The sequence below is a fragment of the Nyctibius grandis genome, chromosome Z (assembly GCF_013368605.1).
Source record: "Nyctibius grandis isolate bNycGra1 chromosome Z, bNycGra1.pri, whole genome shotgun sequence".
In the NCBI taxonomy this organism is placed as follows: Eukaryota; Metazoa; Chordata; class Aves; order Nyctibiiformes; family Nyctibiidae; genus Nyctibius; species Nyctibius grandis.
The window spans coordinates 24,725,361-24,744,156 of record NC_090695.1 but is presented as its reverse complement, the minus strand read 5'-3'; the positions used below and the strand labels follow the sequence as shown (position 1 = coordinate 24,744,156).

Below are 18,796 nucleotides of genomic sequence, written 5' to 3'. Positions count from 1 at the left end.
CCTAGCCTAGAACGTAACAGGAACTCATAGAAAGGAGGATCTTGAATGTACCAATAATAAGCATAAAAAGCATAAATCATGTATATAAGACAATATCTAGTTGGCCAGCCAGTTACCTGTTTTCATTCTCTCTCTAATCATTATCTACAGCATAAGGAATAAGCTTCTTTAGCCAGCAAATTTTGGGGTTAGTTTCACATAGTCATGTTACATAGATCACAAACAGCCATAATAAGCACTTGAGGTAGTAAAATTGCTCACACTGTGCTTTTTTGATTTGCCACTTCTTACAAGGAAGAACATTCACAAAACATTCCAGCAGACTAGTCAGACCTGACTGCTCCCTTCAAGGTGGTGTTATTAAGAAGAATCCCAAGAAGAGGGGGTAAAAATAAAAATAAAGATCAGGAACAGAGAAGTAATTCTAAATCAGAAGAGGAGTTCATGCTTCTACTTGGTATCATTTACACCAAGGGAAAAACAGGACCTCCTAAAAACAATCTGTCAAAGAGTTTTTGAACTTGTACATGTGATTTCAAACCTAGATTTGAGCTTATCACTGAATTTGTGTTTTTAGAAGCAAGTGCTAAAAAAATTTGGAAGACTGAAGAAAACTGATAATCCTTGTAATAGCAAAACTGAACGCTAATTATGTCTTATTTCTCTAAAAACATCTTGGGTACACATCATGTTGGGAACTGTTGTTCAATTCTTTAAATATTTAATAAACAGCAAGTCTGCCACTGCCAAGTAAACTTCCAATATACACTACTTTTGCCTTCCAAGAGAAAAAATTACCTTCCCTCCTCAAGAACTCACCATAACTGGAAACTGGCCATCTGAGTAGACTCACAGAAGTCGATACCCATTGAAACGGTAATGGATCCTGCAGGCTCAAGGCACTCTGCATGAAAACATTTTGAACAGGTAAAGTACATATGCAAAGCAACAGAAGACCCCAGATGCAAAGCCCCAGACTTCACATAATTAGTTAACCTATATTAAAAAAAAAGCTCCATAAAGAAGATGCAATACTTGCAGTTTTGTTTCAAGTAGGTATCACCCAAATGTCATACTTCCATGCCTTGGATCCCCCCTCCCCACAGCTAGGGCACATGAAATGTTGCCATTTCAATCTTACAGCCCTGCTGTCAACAAAACAAGAATTTGTATTAGAAAAGCTAGGAAAATTATTTACAGGAAAAAAAATATTTAAGTTACATCCTTTACTTGTGTACAAATCCAGCACTGACATTTCATTTTCAATAACAAGTTTGCAAATTTAGTTAATAAATAGTAAAACACAATAAATATGAATAAAATTTACGTTACTATGCACAGTAATGGAAAAGAGCTGAACTTAAAATATTTCATAATTACTGTGGTTTTCTTATTTCTCAATATTCCGCTTGCATTACTTATGGAAGGGAGCAGAAAAATTATGAACCCAAAATGGAAGACAATTTTGTGCTTTACAAGCAGTGCAGACTGAGGCACTTCTCAAATTAAGGTATCAAGAGACATGCTCCTTCTTAGTTTCTTGACTATATCACTATACTGTTTCCTCAATGTTGTAGAGATAAGGCTTTGTTTTGATAGGAAGAGAAGCGCTTTCTTTACATAAGTAGGAGGTATTAAAAACAAGCATTGGAGCAGAGTCTCACTTTTCAAGACTACAAGAAAGAAAACGTAAAAGCACAGTTAGAAGAGAGGAATTCAAATAAAAATGATTCGGCAGGCAGCAAAATATCTAATTTCCAGTTTATTCATTGATGTATCTGATGCTTTTCAGGAACTGAGGAGTAGGCAGCTGCTCTGTGACAAAAGGAAACAAAATTTAACTATACCAAGATTAAGTTCTGAAAAACATTGAAAACATGGAGGTGATGCAGTTAGGCAAAGACTAAACTAATATTAGAGAATGAATAGAAAACAAAGTATTTCAAGAAAAGAAGTCTGTGTAAAGCATCAAAAGATTAGAGGCTCCAGCTCAAATTCAGACTAAACTTCACCGAAGTCTTTCAGCTTGGTGTTTTCAAACGGGGTTTCAGAGGCACCTAGACAACAAGAAAAGACTCTACACAGGGACTTAGGTGAAATAATTTGGCCCATTTCTGCCGGCAAAATCAGAACAGTTGCCAACAGTAATTGCAGTGCTGGAGGCGAAACTAGACTTATACACCAGTAGGAATACCTGTCTACACTGACACTTCTGTTCGTTCTGCTGAGCAAATTACAGGATGTGTTTTCTCAATGCTGGAAACACAAAAGGTAATAATAAGAACAGGGCACATAAACTGAGTTCTAGATAAAGAAACAAAGAATACAGAAAATTTGCATTCAAGCAAGAAAAAACATTTTTGGAAGAACTACAGATGATATATAGCTTATTTTATGTAGAAGAAACCAACAGCTTCACAGGACAGATAGCACAATAATGTCTTTCTTGGGGAAATAAATACTTTAAAGGGTAGGATTATGTTGTGGAACTCAAGAAATCTCAACTGGATAATTTATTAATTCCAGATTTTCTCTTGCTTTTTGCATGCCAGAAGTGAATGCTACTGTTCACTGACTGTTATTGTGAGTACAGTATCTCCTGATCTGATTTATAGTATTACTAGTTTTCTGCTTGTAAACCTCTGTGACTTTATTTATTTGAATGTTTAAAGGGAGGGATATAAAATTAGGCTGACAGTCAAAACTAATTTGAAATCAGAACTCTGCAATGGACTTCTTACCTTGAGGAATAAACACTAAACAGTTCACTTAACACAAAAATTAGTATCTTCCCTAAAAGTAACTGTCTTGATCAAGTACGTTGCTTTATCAAAATGCAAATGGTTCCAAAATTTCAACTCTGAAATAAACTGTAGCATTTTACAATTGCTTTTGTAGCTATTTGGTGTAAATCTGTAAAGTCTTTCAAATATTAAAAAAAATAAGTATTTCAAGCATCCAGCAATTTAATACCAAACATCTTTTTAACTACTGAAATCTTGTTTCTGTATTATTCTGATGTGATCTGGACCATATTGGGTCATAGGCTTGCCAAGTTGGTAAAGAGGGCTTCAAACTAGATTTGCCGGGGAAGGGGAACCTCAGTCCATCCCATTTCAGCCAGTTTGATGCAAGGGCCAGCAATAGGTGCCCAGAGACTGGAGAAGGATGGCAGGTCAGCAGGAGAGTGCAGGAAGAGCAGCGGAAAGGAATTTCAGGCAGTAAGGCAGCTTTGTCGGGGGCCCAACTGAAATGCCTCTATGCAAATGCACAGAGCATGGGGAACAAAAAAGAGGAGCTAGAGACATGCGCATACCTGCAAGGCTACGACCTTATTGGCATCACAGAGACATAATGGGATGACTCTGATGACTGGAGTGTTGGAATGGAGGGATACGGGCTTTTTAGAAAGGACAGGCAGGGGAGACAGGAGGGGGTGTTGCGTGCTATGTCAATGATCAGTTTGAGTGCATGGAGCTCTGCCTGGGGATGGAGGAGGAGCTGACGGAGAGCTTATGGGTCAGGATTAAAGGGAGGGCAGGGACAGGTGACATTATAGTGGGCGTCTGCTACAGGCCACCTGTCCAGGAAGACCAAGCGGATGAGGTCCTCTAGAGACAGATAGATGTAGCCTCACGTTCACAGACCCTGGTCCTCATGGGGGACTTCATCCACCCCGATATCTGTTGGAAGGACAACACAGCTGGGCACAAGCAATCCGGGAGGTTCCTGGAATGCATGGATGACAATTTGCTTCTCCAAGTGATAGAGGAGCCGATGAGGAGAGGTGCCATGCTGGACGTTGTTCTCACCAACAAGGAGGGGCTGGTGGGGGACGTGAAGCTCAAGGGCAGCCTTGGCTGCAGCAACCATGAAATTGTGAAGTTCAAGATCCATAGGGCAGCAAGGAGGGTGTGCAGGCAGCTCACCACCCTGGACTTCAGGATAGCAGACTTTGGCCTCTTCACAGACCTGCTTGGGAGAGTCCCTTGGGATAAAGCACTGGGGGAAGAGGGGCCGAAGAAAGCTGGTTAGTATCCAAGGATCACCTCCTGCAAGCTCAGGAGTGAAGCATCCTGACAAAGAGGAAGGCAGGCAAAAACACCAGGAGGCCTGCACGGATGAACAAGGAGCTCCTGGATAAACTCAGGCACAAGAAGAAAGCCTACAGAGGGTGGAAGCAAGGGCAGGTAGCCTGGGAAGAATACAGGGAAATTATCTGAGCAGCCAGGGACCAGGTTAGGAAAGCTAAAGCCCTGATAGAATTAAATCTGGCCAGGGACGTCTAGAGCAACAAGAAAAGCTTCCACACATATGTCAGTGATAAAAGGAAGACTAGGGAAAATGTGGGCCCTCTCTGGATACCCAGGATATGGAGAAGGCTGAGGTACTTAACAACTTTTTTGCCTCAGTCTTCACCGGCAAGTGCTCTAGCCTCACCACCCAAGTTGCAGAAGGCAAAGGCAGGGACTGGAAGGATGAAGAACCACCCACTGTAGGAGAAGATCAGGTTCGAGACCATCTAAGGAATCTGAAGGTGCACAAGTCCATGGGACCTGATGAGGTGCATCCACAGGTCCTGAGGGAACTGGTGGATGAAGTTGCTAAGCCGCTATCCATCATTTTTCAGAAGTTGTGGCAGTCTGGCGAACTTCCCACTGACTGGAAAAGGGCAAACATAACCCCCATCTTCAAGAAGGGAAAAAAGGAAGACATGGGGAACTTACGGCCAGTCAGTCTCACTTCTGTGCCTGGAAAGATCATGGAGCAGATCCTCCTGGAAACTATGCTAAGGCACATGGAAATCAAGGAGGTGATTGGTGACAGCCAGCACAGCTTCACTAAGGGCCAATCATGCCTAACAAATCTGGTGGCCTTCTGCGATGGGGTTACAGCACTGGTGGATAGAGGAAGAGCAACTGATGTCATCTACCTGGACTTGTGCAAAGCATTTGACACTGTCCTGCATGACATCCTTGTCTCTAAATTGGAGAGACATGGACTCGATGGATGGACCACTTGCTGGATAAGGAATTGGCTGGATGGTTGCACTCAAAGAGTTACGGTCAATGGCTCGATGTCCAAGTGGAGACCAGTGACGAGTGGCGTTCCACCGGTATTGGGACCGGTCCTGTTTAACATCTTTGTCGGCAACATGGACAGTGGGATTGAGTGCGCCCTCAGCAAGTTTGCTGACGACACCAAGCTGTGCAGTGTGGTCGACACGCTGGAGGGAAGGGATGCCACCCAGAGGGACCCTGACAGGCTGAGAGTTGGGCCTGTGCAAACCGCATGAAACTCAACAAGGCCAAGTGCAAGGTCCTGCATGTGGGTCACGACAATCCCAAGCACAAATACAGGCTGGGCAGAGAATGGATTGAGAGCAGCCCTGAGGAGAGGACTTTGGGGTGATGGTTGATGAGAAACTCAAGCTGGCAATGTGCGCTTGAAGCTCAGAAAGCCAATCGTATCCTGGGCTGCATCAAAAGAAGCATGGCCAGCAGGTCGAGGGAGGTGATTCTGCCCATCTACTCCGCTCTCATCAGACCCCACCTGGAGCACTGCGTCCAGCTCTGGGGCCCCCAACATAAGGACACGGAGCTATCGGAACGAGTCCAGAGGAGGGCCACGAAGATGATCAGAGGGCTGGAGCACCTCTGCTGTGAAGACATGATGAGAGAGTTGGGGCTGTTCAGCCTGGAGAAGAGAAGGCTCATGGCAGACCTTCTAGCAGCTTTCCAGTACCTGAAGGGGGCCTACAGGAAAGCAGGAGAGGGGCTTTTTACAAGGGCAAGTAGTGACAGGACGAGGGGGAATGGTTTTAAACTGAAAGAGGGTAGATTTAGATTAGATATTAGGAAGAAATTCTTTACTGTGAGGGTAGTGAGACACTGAAACAGGTTGCCCAGAGAAGCTGTGGATGACCCCTCCCTGGCAGTGTTTAAGGACAGACTGGACGAGGCTTTGAGCAACCTGGTCTAGTGGAAGGTGTCCCTGCCCATGGCAGGGGGGTTGGAACTAGATGATCTTTAAGGTCCCTTCCAACCCAAACAATTCTGTGACTCTATGAATATAGTAGTGTAGCTCATTAAAAGAGAAGAAATGCATCTAAAGTACAGGAGCTTGTGTCAAAAAGGACTGTGCCTGTCCTTTCCATTTATATTATGAAATAGAGACACTTTTGTTCCGACTATACCACAATGTCCTAAAACAAAGAACTGCTGAGAAAAGAAAACACGTTGCGTGCACAGGTACTACCCTTGAATAAAAGTTGCTGTGATCTGTGTTCTTCTTTCTCAGGTTTTCTACTCTTATCCACCAACAGAAATTTAGCAAAAAAACAACCTGATCAGAAGGTAGAAAGTAAAACAATTTAGATTAGGACTGACTACAGCATTGTTTTCTACCTAGTCTAAGAAGCCACACTTTGTGGAAGTATCCAGACTTGAATAAACTAGACTAAAACACACACTGCACTGCCAAAAGCTCACAAGGGAAACAATGAGAAAGCTCTGAGCCACCAAACTAAATAATACATCTACAGATGTTCTTTAAAGTCTGGAAAGCAAATAATTGTGAATATATAAATCAAAACCTAATTCTTAATAGTAGCCTGTTACAGCCATTCTGGACTAAGGCTGTAAGAGAATTAAAGCTTGTGGGGACAGAGAAAAATTGTATTATATCAACTGGAATTGATATAATATAATTGATATTTGAACAAGCAGGTAAGCTTTCAGCCATGGAAGTTCTGATCTAAGGAGTGATTTTCAAAGTCAAATATACGTAAGAGAAAGCTGAACTAAATTTTTGTTAGAATCAGATTATCTAAGAAAATATAGTTGCATGAGTGTGTGTGTGTGTGTATGTATACATATGTATCTATACGTGTGTAAAACTACATTTATTTAAGTATATGTATGACTATACAAAACCACTGTCTTATATTTGAAATTTTGCAAAAGATTAAGATTCTGTATTTTTAAAGAGAGGATACAATTACCTATTGGATTAAATTCATGCATCCTCATTCCTGGAGGTAACTTCTTCTCCCCGATGTGAATATTCTCTATCTTCTGATCAGTTGCATTAGTGACTGTCACTTGCACAGATACCATGCGATCATCAAAAATGCCTGGCTGTCTTGAGAAGTGATAATGAGCTGCTAATCCTTTTCCACTCATTCGATGAAGCAGTTCATGTGTTTTTGTTGGCACAGAGACTTGGGTAGTGACCTGTTAAGTACAAAACAGCAGTTGGTGAACGGTGTAAGTGAAGAACAGATAAAATGACAATTAAATATTGCACTTTTCACTCAGCTAGAGTGCCTGCTTTCTAGTCAGAATTTTAGTGAACTAGGAACATGTAAGGACATATTCAAATCCATAAATAAATTGCAGTTATAGATATCAGGTAACAGAACATAAAAATAACATTTCTGGTGCTGAGAAATAGCAGCTTTAACTTTGCTGTACTTGCCTCACTTTCCATTATAAATCTGTTTTCAATATTTTAACTCTACAGTTATCCATTAAATTATTGGAGGTTTTAAATTTTTAAGAGTTACAGTTAAGATAATTACGTTGTTTCCAACAAGAAGTCTCTCTCCATTCTATGCATCAGAACTCCAGGGTGACCCCAAGCCCACTGCGTACTGCGGAAGTATAGTGAGAAATTGTCGTCTTCTCTTGTTAAAACCACAAAAAATGTTGCCTAACAATTACACTGGTCAAATACTAAAACCACAGTTGTATAGCGTAGAAGGATCTTGCCACTTTTTCAACAGTCTTGCTGCCACAAGCAATAAGAGAAATCCCAAGGACATTTGGGTCCATCCTATCTTGAAGTAATATAATGAAAAAAAGACATTCATTGTGCAAATTCCCAGAAGATACTGCTGATAAGAAATCCATAATCATAAGCTCAAAAGAGGAAAAGTAAGGAATATGCAGAAAACTGCAGAAAAGTGAATTTGAATTCTTTAAACAAGTTTTAAGGAAAGGCTAGGAAATTACATGAAAAGTAACACAAACAGAACATGGAGGTTTAAAAAGCCAAATGCTCAGCATGAAAAGCCCATTTGTCTGATCAATGCACTACGAGCTACTGAACTTTATAGTGTATGCTAGATATATCTGTTAATCTGTTTCCACTGATGAGTGTTCATCTTCTCTTGCCCTACCCATAGCCCTGAATGTATAACTAAGTGAAAGAGACAACTGCAAATAGCAGGACGTTCAAGACTCCAAGCAGTTAAGCAAGGAGAACAGGCTTTTATCTTGCCTTCCCTACAAAGCTCTTATAGGTTGCTACATTTTCCTGACCACCGCATTTAACATCACAGCGCTGATATGAAGACTTGGTGAACACTTCCAGTAATATGAGAAGCTGGTAAGACCTGGGATTTAAACCCACAAGGTGTTACAGAAATGGGAGAGTATCTGGAAAACATAAAGCTGTAAAGAATACTGTTGAAAAACTTTAGAAGTTAGCGAGCACATAATGAACTTGATCTTCATCTCTGAGCACCAGTTTCTGAACTGGAAAGCCAGGCTAGTTATATCCATCACCTCAAATGAGTAAAGATCAACTAATAAATGTTGAGAAGTGTGAGCACTACATTGATGAAAGCTGAAGAAAACTAAATGAGGAACTGAGTGAATTTGTATTCAGAGGTGGCTTTGGAAGATGCATTAAGTTTCACACATATCATACTAAATGAAGAACGAATAACTAAGGCAAAAAGGCAGTCCCCTTAAAGACTATGTGACTGTAATTAAAATAACACATGTGATTGATCAAACACCTCTGCAAGAACTTCCACATCAGATTTCCCTTTCAACTTTTTACCTAGTATTTCTTTCTCTAATACACAAGAACTCTGGCATCAGTTTTTTCAGAAACAAATTAATGATCTACCACTAACCTTCAGTGTGAAGACTAAAGGCAGTTTCTGAATACGTTTGAACTGAGGAAACTCCATAACCCCAACTCTGAATCTGTACAATTTATTAATACTTTTAAAGTAAACTGGTGAAGTTCAGACATTTTCTTACCCCTAAAAAGATAATACAATGTTCTCAGGGACAACATTTTTAGTTTTCCTATATGATCAGAAGAAAATACAGCTGTTTACAATAGAACACAGCAAAATACTTAAATTTCTGTTCCTCTTCAAATAGTAGTAGTAATACCACTTGAAGAATACATGCACCATATTTTTAAATGGAGTGAACTTTTTCAGTCCAATTACTGATCTCTGATGAGCATGAAAATATCTAATACTAGAACACAATTCAGTGAAATTTTACAAAACCCGAAATGACCAGGTATCTTTTTAATCCAATGCCATTTTACGTGCATAAATATATTATAAGATTAGGGTTACTTTCATGTAGCTTATCTTTAAAATATATTTATAAAATAATTACTCCTGTGACATCACATGACCAGATTTCTGGCTAATGCAAAGTGAATGGGTAAAGTCTGAATTGTATGGACCTTCACAGTTCCTTAAAATTCAAAATATCTTTGAATACTAACCCCAAACTTCAATAGATTAATAGTCTGCTTAGATTTCTAGAAATAACTGACGAGGTCAAACCCTCAAAAAGCAACTCAGTTGTCAGGAAATAAGAAAGGAGGTACTTCTTAGGAATAATAAATATATTATTGGTACAAAGAAAGAGACAACAGCAGTAAGAGCTTATTAGCAGAGTCACACTAGCACCTGTTACTTAACCCATTGATGAAATAATGAACAAAAATTCAGTTTTAAGATGTAATTTAAACCCTATTTTTAAGTTTAAGCTTAGCCTGTAACTTTTAATGTTTAATTCAAATTGAGCTGGACACGCAAAATAGAAAAGTTATTTTATGAAATGGCTTACCCATTTTTCATTAACAAGCTAGGAAATTTGTCTTATTCATGTTGAAACAAGTATTGTGAAGTACGCTAGTTTCTCTGTGTTAGCATATAGCTGGTTTTATTAATACTATTTATTAATAGGGATGAAAACATAAAAAGTTAGTGGTCAGAAGTGCAAAATGTAGACATATATGCATACACATATAGCAAAAATCCCTCACTACACTTAAATTGTAACACTGACTCAAATTTTACTGAAACCTTCCTGTGATTTTTAGAGATTTTAATCTACGTCCCTTTCAGCGTTACTTCTCATGTTTCAGTCATAATTTAACTCGTGAGACCATTCACTTTTATTTTCAATATACTATACAAAGCAACTGACACGCAAACGACAGACAGAATAATGACACTATGTTTTAACCATCTTCCTTCCAGTAGAATATTAATTTTCTGTTGCATTTAACTTGGCAGTATTAGAAATAAATAAAATGTACATCTATTGAACAAAGGAATTTAGTTCTGGAAAATGAGAATTCTCAAGCTCTCTACTTCCTAGCAAGGGTTTTGAGCTGGCAAAAGTTGGTGTGACTGTAATGCAGTCTATTTAACAGTTGCACCAGTGTGGTAAACAGAGGTTTTTGTTTTAATTCTAAAATTTGTAATGCATACAATTGTAAAACTTAAAGAAACCCATAGGGCAGATACCTGCGATCACTCCGGGGTTAAAATAATCCTCCAAAGAGTTAACAGAACAAGAAGCGTCTAGTAACCAGGAGATAATCCCCTACAAATCTTACACAGCATATGTTTAAATAATAGAAGTCGTTTGTGTACCTTTGGATGGTTTATGAAAATAACCAATCAATTCTGCAGACACAACATTATTTCTAAAGGAAATCTATGTGACTCATGATGCCTGCGGATACACAGAGACAAACCACACATATTTTATCAGTTTATTACAGTAAGCAAATAAGCGTGGAATGAGAGTGCACATAACTGTCTACTCAACGCTTACTGAAACATTTATAAGAGCTGTTATCTCCCTAATAACAGACAGACAGTGTGCAATTTTAGAGAGGAGAAAAGCTTCATATTTTTTAACACTTCACTAAAAAGTAACTGAAGAGTGTAAAATGAAAAATACTCTGTGCAGTTAGCTGGTAATGGACCATATTATCAACTCAAGTTAGATTTATAGGATACAAACTAGTCACTAATAGTTATTTTATGACATAGCGCGTCTGTTTTTTTTGGGTGAAGATTATTAAGATTAAACTTGCAAAACTTTTTTTTTTATACAGCTGTTTAAAATGACAGAAATGAAAAAATTAAAATATAGACTGTCCTCTCACCCCATTTTGACTGAAAGCCACAACAAATTAAAAGTCAGCGTAGGGACTCCACAGTGATATCATATGGGAACACTGTATTGGTACAAGTCAGACAGGCCCCCAGCTAATGGCACATGTTGAGATGATGCATCACCCTAAAAGAAGCTGCAAATATTTCTAAACTACTTCTTATGTAAGAACAAGAAGGGCAACATTATGATTTTGCCTTAAAAGTCCCCCACTCATTAACCACGTAAAGGGAAAAGCGTAAGATCACTGACAATAGTTTTGGCTCTCTTTATCACAACAGACCTGACTAGTTACAAACCACTGAATCCTCTGCACATGAACATGCTTCTTTTTGCCAGCTCACTAAGTCCTTAGTAACTAAGTTTAAGTTAATACAATAAACTATTTTCCACAATTATTTAAAATAAAAAGCACTACAGGGTTTATTAAACCTACTAAAGAAAACAGAGCTGGACAGACTTTCCTGTATGAAGTATAATTACTATTATTGAGCAAAAAATTACGCCCGTTGTCTTTTTTCTTTTTTTATTTGTTCCTTAGCTTAATAATGCTGCAATAATAAACACAGATTAATTTATGATCCTGATTCAGAAGTGTATATATGCTTGGATAAAACATATATTACTGGAAAAAAATATTTGCTTCCAAGAATGATGATAATTATTCTTCTGTTCCTCTAAATTAATTCTGTTAAAGCGGTGGACTGAATCATTTAATCTAAGTAGCCCTTCTACTGCCCTCCTATTGGCAATATCCATGACATAATCCAAGAATGACCTACTGAGCTGTGAGAGCTGTATCCTCTCTTACACTCACTGTAAGGCTATGCTCCAGTAACTCTGCAACAGCTAAGAGGAGAAGGGCTATCACATAGCCCAGCCACGTTTACATGATCTTTCAACTGAAGCTAGGAGGGCAACTTAACTATAATTTTATAGTACTAGGAGAAAGATGGAAAACCAGGCAAACAAAGGAAAGACAACTACTGGCAGAAACAGTATATTCATGATCTTTTGCTCCATTACCAGTTACATATTACTCAGTCACAAGACAATGTCTTCCTCATACAGCTCTTACAAAAATAATGAATAATTCATAAAAAAATATAATAAAAAGCAAACAAAGAATTGCAGAAAGAATGTCAACATCCTACTTTGCATTATTTCAAGAGGCTGTAGCAAATCCCAACATTAGAGCATACTTAAGTGACGCTAACATGGATTGCCAAACTAAGGACAGCATCCCTCTGATAGCCGGTGGGGAAACCGACCAAGCAAGCAAGCTCACTCATATTTTCTGCAGTCTAGAAAAGCAACAGGACACCATGACTCAATTTGGGCTAATTTATCTAGATATACAGACACCTGAGGGCATCATGTCAAATGCTGGAAAATACTTAAAATAACTTTCCACCAAAGGCACATTTAACTGCTCTACATCTACCAAACACCTTCTAAAAGCCATGTCTGCTAGGAAGTCCTTAAATTTCTCATATATCCTAACTCCCTTCTTTTTGCATTGTCACCAACTTTTAGGCTCTACATGATTAATATGTCAATGAGGCTAATTGAAAATTAGCATATTAATGCTCATATCTTTAAACCAGTATTGGTTTCAGACAATTTCAGACATTAGAAAGCAAGATCCAAAAATTCTTACTGAATTGCAACATTGATAAAATAATACTTTTCTCTCTAAAAACTTGCAAGGAAAATAAAAATCAAAAACTCCCAAGTAACTCCCACTGATCTTTAAATCATATAAAACTGAATTTCAAACAAAAGAGCACTTTTATTATACTGCCCATAGTCTACCTCTGTAAGGCTGCCAAAACTGATCCTTTTCTCTCTGTTTTTTGTACTCTAATATGGTCTCAAATAGGTATAAAATTGTCCTTTCAAAGAGTAGTGTGTTCAAGGTAATCTGTGAATCTAGATGTGATAAAAATCTTCCATAATAATAAATCATCCCCTTTCTAATATTTTTATGTCCCTTAGACTTTTCTATGGTCCTCTTAAAATCTAATCAACTAGACAGATTTCCAGTTACTCTGTATCAATAAAAAGTATTGCTCTTAGAACATAAAAGTGACTACATCATACAAAGGAATCAGAATTAGGCCTTACCCTGGAGTTCATGAACAGCAGAAAACAGAATCACAGAATGGTTGGGGCTGGAAGGGACCTCTGGAGATCATCTAGTCCAACCCCCTGCTAAAGCAGGTTCATCTAGAGTAGGTTGCCCAGGGTCGCATCCAGGCAGCTTTTGAATATCTCCAGACAAGGAGACTCCACAGCCTCCCTGGGCAGCCTGTTCCTGTGCTCTGTCACCCTCAAAATAAAGAAGTTTTTCCTCATATTCAGATGGAACTTCCTGTGTTTCAGTTTGTGCCCGTTGCCCCTTGTCCTGTCACTGGGCACCACTGAGAAGACTCTGGCCTCATCCTCTTGATACCTGCCCTTAAAGTATTTGTAAGCATTGGTACAATCCCCCCTCAGTCTTCTCTTCTCCAGGCTAAACAGACCCAGCTCCCTCAGCCTCACCTCGTAAGAGAGATGCTCCAGTCCTCTGATCATCTTTGTAGCCCTCCGCTGTACTCTCTCCAGTAGTTCCTTGTCTTTCTTGAACTGGGGGGCCCAGAACTGCACACAGTACTCCAGGTGTGGCCTCACTAGGGCAGTGTAGAGTGGAAGGATAACCTCCCTCCGCCTGCTGGCCACACCCTTCCTAATGCACCCCAGGATATCACTGGCCTTCTTGGCCACAAGAGCACAGTGTTGGCTCATGGTGAGCTTGTCCACTCACAGGTCCTTCTCTGCAGAGCTGCTTTCCAGCAGGTCAACCCCGAACCTGTACTAAAACTCTGTTAATCCCATACCAGATTAATCAAGCACTTTTAAAACTGAGCATGCACTTGTTTTGTATTTTATATGTAATTAGGGGCCAGTGAGACAGACTGCATTTTGCATGTATAACACAGCTTAAACCTTTATATTACAACAACACATGGTTTTGTTTGAGATTCAGCATCTCTGCCTTTTCCTTCTGCTGAGCATAATGAATCAAATGAATAATCCAATGAAAATACTAATAAAATCTTTCAAAAAGCACACAAGAAAGAATTTCAGTAGCAAAACGGAAATACTCTTATGACTAAGTCAGCGTTATTACACAAACATGAAGGAAAGGGCTGAGCTCAGTGTCATAATTATGGGCCACAAACCTTGGTATAAGTTCAGAAGTGCACATTCTTCCTTATAGGGTTCTCTGAGATCACCAGGGGACTACGAAAAGGGCTTAAACAGATACTAAGGGAGAATTTTCTTTTAACTTCATCTGCAGCATCAAGGGCTTAAACTGCATCCCAATCCAGGTTTCAACTTCTAAAATAATGGTGACCAAATCAAATGGTGAAATTCATATCTGTGCATGGGAAACCTCAAGATTTACTGTCATTTTGTCCTAGGTACACTTCTACAAAGCGAAAAGCAGATGGTCTGGTGGCTGATGCATGTGTGTGACTTTCATCCATCAGCACGGTATTTTAAACTCCCTTGCAATTGTCATTAGGTGTTTAAAGGAAAAGCCATTCTCCCATTATACAAACAAGTCATTTACTTCAATTTAGTGATTTGACCCTTCCACTGACCACCTAACTGGAAAGTCTAAGGATTTCCTAACGTAGTTTAAGAGTCAGAAAAACAGAGTAAGGTGGCAGCCTCACCTGGCATCCTAATTATGAATTAGAAATAGTGGATACTGCCGAGGGGGATTAATATAGATTTTGGCATTGAGTCTAAATGACTCTGAAGAAGTTCCTACAAATGGTTTCTGGTATATTAATTTGATTTTGGCAAACAGCCAGACCCCTAAAGTGAAAACATACTGAACCCTACTGGCTATAATGTATAATTTTACCGTTAGGGTTATACTGTAACAACTCCTGCATATTGGTTTCTTCCAACAGAAGCACCCAGTTCAAACTTTCACCCAGAAAAGGACCTCTTGGGTCAGGATAAGTGTATAAATTGAAACACTTACTACACAGTATTACCTACAAGCTAAAATGAACTCAGCCTACAATATGCTATATTTGAAATCTAGCACAGATATGAATGTTAAAGTGTAAATTACATCTTTGCTGGCTTAATACAACTACATTTGAATCTTGGTCACTATATTTTTGTTGAAGAATGCAATGTTATTTTGTTTTCTGTCAGGATGATCTTAGTGCACAGTAACCCACCTGCAAGGACAAAAATCTGAGATCAGCACTGAACCTGCTGCACATATACATCTCTATTAGCACTTCCTCAATGCGAGTGTAGAATCTCTGCATGTACTGGAATACATCTCTTATACATGATATTGACGTGTCAATTTTTCTCAAGTTTTATTTCATTTTACACCTAACTTTTTAACCTAAAAAAATCCATATTCCTTAGTTTGTGAAAATGACAGCTGACCTAACTGAGACCATTGCTAAAACACAGCTTCACTTTTGGCCTTAAAAAAAAAAAGAGAAAAAAAATCATCTGACACAGTCCGTAGTCTGTCAAGAGAGGTTTATTTATAACCAGTTACCTTCAGTTTCTTTGTTTCAATTCAAAAGCACACTCCTTTTTTTGGACTCGGAAACAAAATTCATGGCATCAAACGACTTACTCAGCCTCCACAAGGACACTTCTTTTCACACTCATTACGAAGAAATGACACTCAATCCCACCCACACACAGCTCAGAGCGTGTGTAAGCAACAACATGCACAGCATACCGCAAACAAAAAACCTCACCCTATGGATATCTCTAATAAAGGCTCTACTGTACAGGCACAGATCCTGAATGTGAGCATGCTGCTTTACACAGTAGCTGCGGCCATCAAGTCCCTCAGTTGACAACTGAAGGCAAATTAGGTAGGCATTTTTTTCTCATCTACTTTTGAAATTGCCTTGGTACTAACTAATACCGGGTATTTCTGCTGCTATCATCTAAGTCCTCCAAAGACTGTTAGTCAACTGAGTACAAACGTAGCAGTAGGCAGACTGTGACAATGACCATTTATCAAAAGTTATTCCATTTTAAAGCAGCTTTTAATAGACAAATGTATTTAATAATAGTTAAAATCTATTATTTATGTAGTAAGCATATATTCTGATGCTGCTGGTGTTACAAAGCTCCTTCAGCAGAAATGGTAGAATGATTTTTGTGCATTTTTGTAGAATGATTTTTGTACAACATTCCAAACTACTAATAGTAAAAATTTGTACACAAACCTTCTTTTACAACCGTGAATTCCTCAACTCCACTATAAAATTAAAAGATCTATTTTACAGCTCTTACAAATGTACCTTTCTCCAATTCTTCTGGCATCTTCAAATTAAGAACACAGATGCTAGGGACTAGAAACATCAAGTGACACTGTACACAGCCATACAAAGATGGAAACGTTTCCTAGTCCAAGTGAACAAAAGTTTAAAATTAAACTTTCATCAACTGCACAGCAACCAAAACTAACTCAGGAAGAGTCTAGAACTGCTTTTTTTCATCTTAATATGTCAAGGCACTGTTCACCAAGTCATCAGGAGAAAAACGTAAAACTAAGGTGAAAGACTACCATTAACTTGAGCTGCTTAAAACCTATCTCTCTAATGAGACTGTATATCATCACAGCATCTTTTAAAGAGTCATCTGTCTCTCCAGTATCCTCTAGAATCTATACCATAAGAAGACTTGAAACATTTCTAAATGATGCTGGTGTGAGAAAACAGTGGCACATCACTTACCAACTTTTTAAAAAACAACCTTAACATGGGTTTGGCAGGGGACAATGGAGGTTATCCCACCTTCCTGCAACTGTTAGCAAGAACTTTTAGAGTTCATTAAAATACGTCTGTATTGACATAATTTAAAAGATTCCAAGTCACCTTACCTTAGCAACTGCAATGTCCCTGCCTTTTCTTATTTTGTACTGGTAGCTTACAAGTCATGTGGCAACATCCTACTGGTCTGTGGCAGGAATGATATGCCCTAACAGCAGTAACACCTCTCAACAAGTTGAGTTAGCCCCATGCACAGCTTTTACTTTCAATGACAAAATATTTATTTTCCCAAACAAGTTTTAAGTTATTCTTAACATTTTGAGACAAAATCTCAATATTATAATTCGAATAGCAGGTGTTTCATTCCGTGTGATGATGACTCTTCAAGTAAAAATGACAAGATGGAGTCTTACATGCATCAACCAAGCCTTGGTAATTTACTTTTTCAAATATGCCCAGCTAAAAAACCATTACTAACAAAGTTTCAGAAATCAAGACATTATGTTAGTTACAAAGCATTTACTCTTATTTTCATCTATATTTAACAAGTATTTAATTTCAAGGCTTACAGACCCTTAGGATGGTTAGATATATGTGGAACTGTATGTAAGTAAGTTATAGGGCAAATTTTGATCCTGATCAGCAAAGTATCTTCCGGTGAAATCTTAGGCTTCTCTTTATATTGCTCTGAAGTTCTGCTTTTTGCGCAATCCAAGCTTCAGCTAAGCACAGACTAATCAAGAAAAAAAGGTGAACAAAAGCAACTTATGCCCATCGTAACATCCTTGTATGTGAAATAATTAGCTGTATTCACAAGCAGTGATTCATATACTTAGAAGAGCTTTGAACCCTCACCATCACTGCATATTGAAATCCACAAGCTGTCCTCCTCTGAGAGAGAAAGGGAGGTTCAACAAGGAGTTTTCAGCAGATTCTCTATAAATTCTATGTTCTGAGTGAAGAAATAAAAAATCTGTTTCTTCATTTGGGATTAGCAGAATATGCCAATAAACATGCTGATAAAGATATGGAACAACATAATTTAAAATTATAAAGGACCTCTATGGTTTTTGAGTGTCATTCCTCAGTACAAAAATACAAAACCCCAAAACTATAATCAGTCATACAAAAAGACCTGTGCACAATCTGTAGATGTAGCTGAAGGAAGGAGGCTTCTAAAAATATATACTACAATAGCATGAATCTTTGAATGCAGAGAATACGAAAAGCTGTTTTTTTATTAATTTCTAGCTGAGAGCTCAAAATTTTCCTTCCTACTCTGATGTATAGCCCTCAGAATACTCAGCATAGTCTCATAATGCAGTGCTGCAGATGACAAATACAAAAATCTTAACATCAGGAAACTCAGTTTTCTACTTTATCAGTTTTATATACAATACTGGGCAAACAAATAATGAAATATTGTAACTTGTTAAACAGCTATCACATAAATAGGTTTAAAAAAAATAATTCTTGATGCACCCTAAAAAAAAGTAATGTATTAGGTATACAGTTGTAATGAAGTTGAACTGACTGTTAGGTATAGTTAATATATGCTAAGCAAGAAAATGATATTGACAGCCTTCTAGGTGCTGTATAAATTAACATTCTATTTCTATTATAATTCTGCTTTTGCAGTTAAACAAACTTTGTCATAGGGTCATCATTTACTGTGACCCTCTAAAAATAAAGTGAACACTGATTAGCACATTTTCTGGCACATGTCGTGCCTCTGTCACTAAA

The 18,796-nt window shown here is 38.4% G+C and overlaps 1 protein-coding gene across 3 annotated transcripts in view; it reads right to left on the bottom strand.

The window, feature by feature from the left end:
• AP3B1 (adaptor related protein complex 3 subunit beta 1) overlaps window positions 1-18,796 on the bottom strand; it is a 178,651-nt gene that overhangs the window by 27,818 nt on the left and 132,037 nt on the right. For all 3 annotated transcript variants that reach the window (XM_068422056.1, XM_068422055.1, XM_068422057.1), the window contains 2 exons: window positions 7,004-7,235; window positions 820-904 (listed from right to left, as the gene is read on the bottom strand). In XM_068422056.1, coding sequence (XP_068278157.1) covers window positions 820-904; window positions 7,004-7,235 — 317 coding nt within the window. The remainder of the gene's footprint in view (window positions 1-819; window positions 905-7,003; window positions 7,236-18,796) is intronic.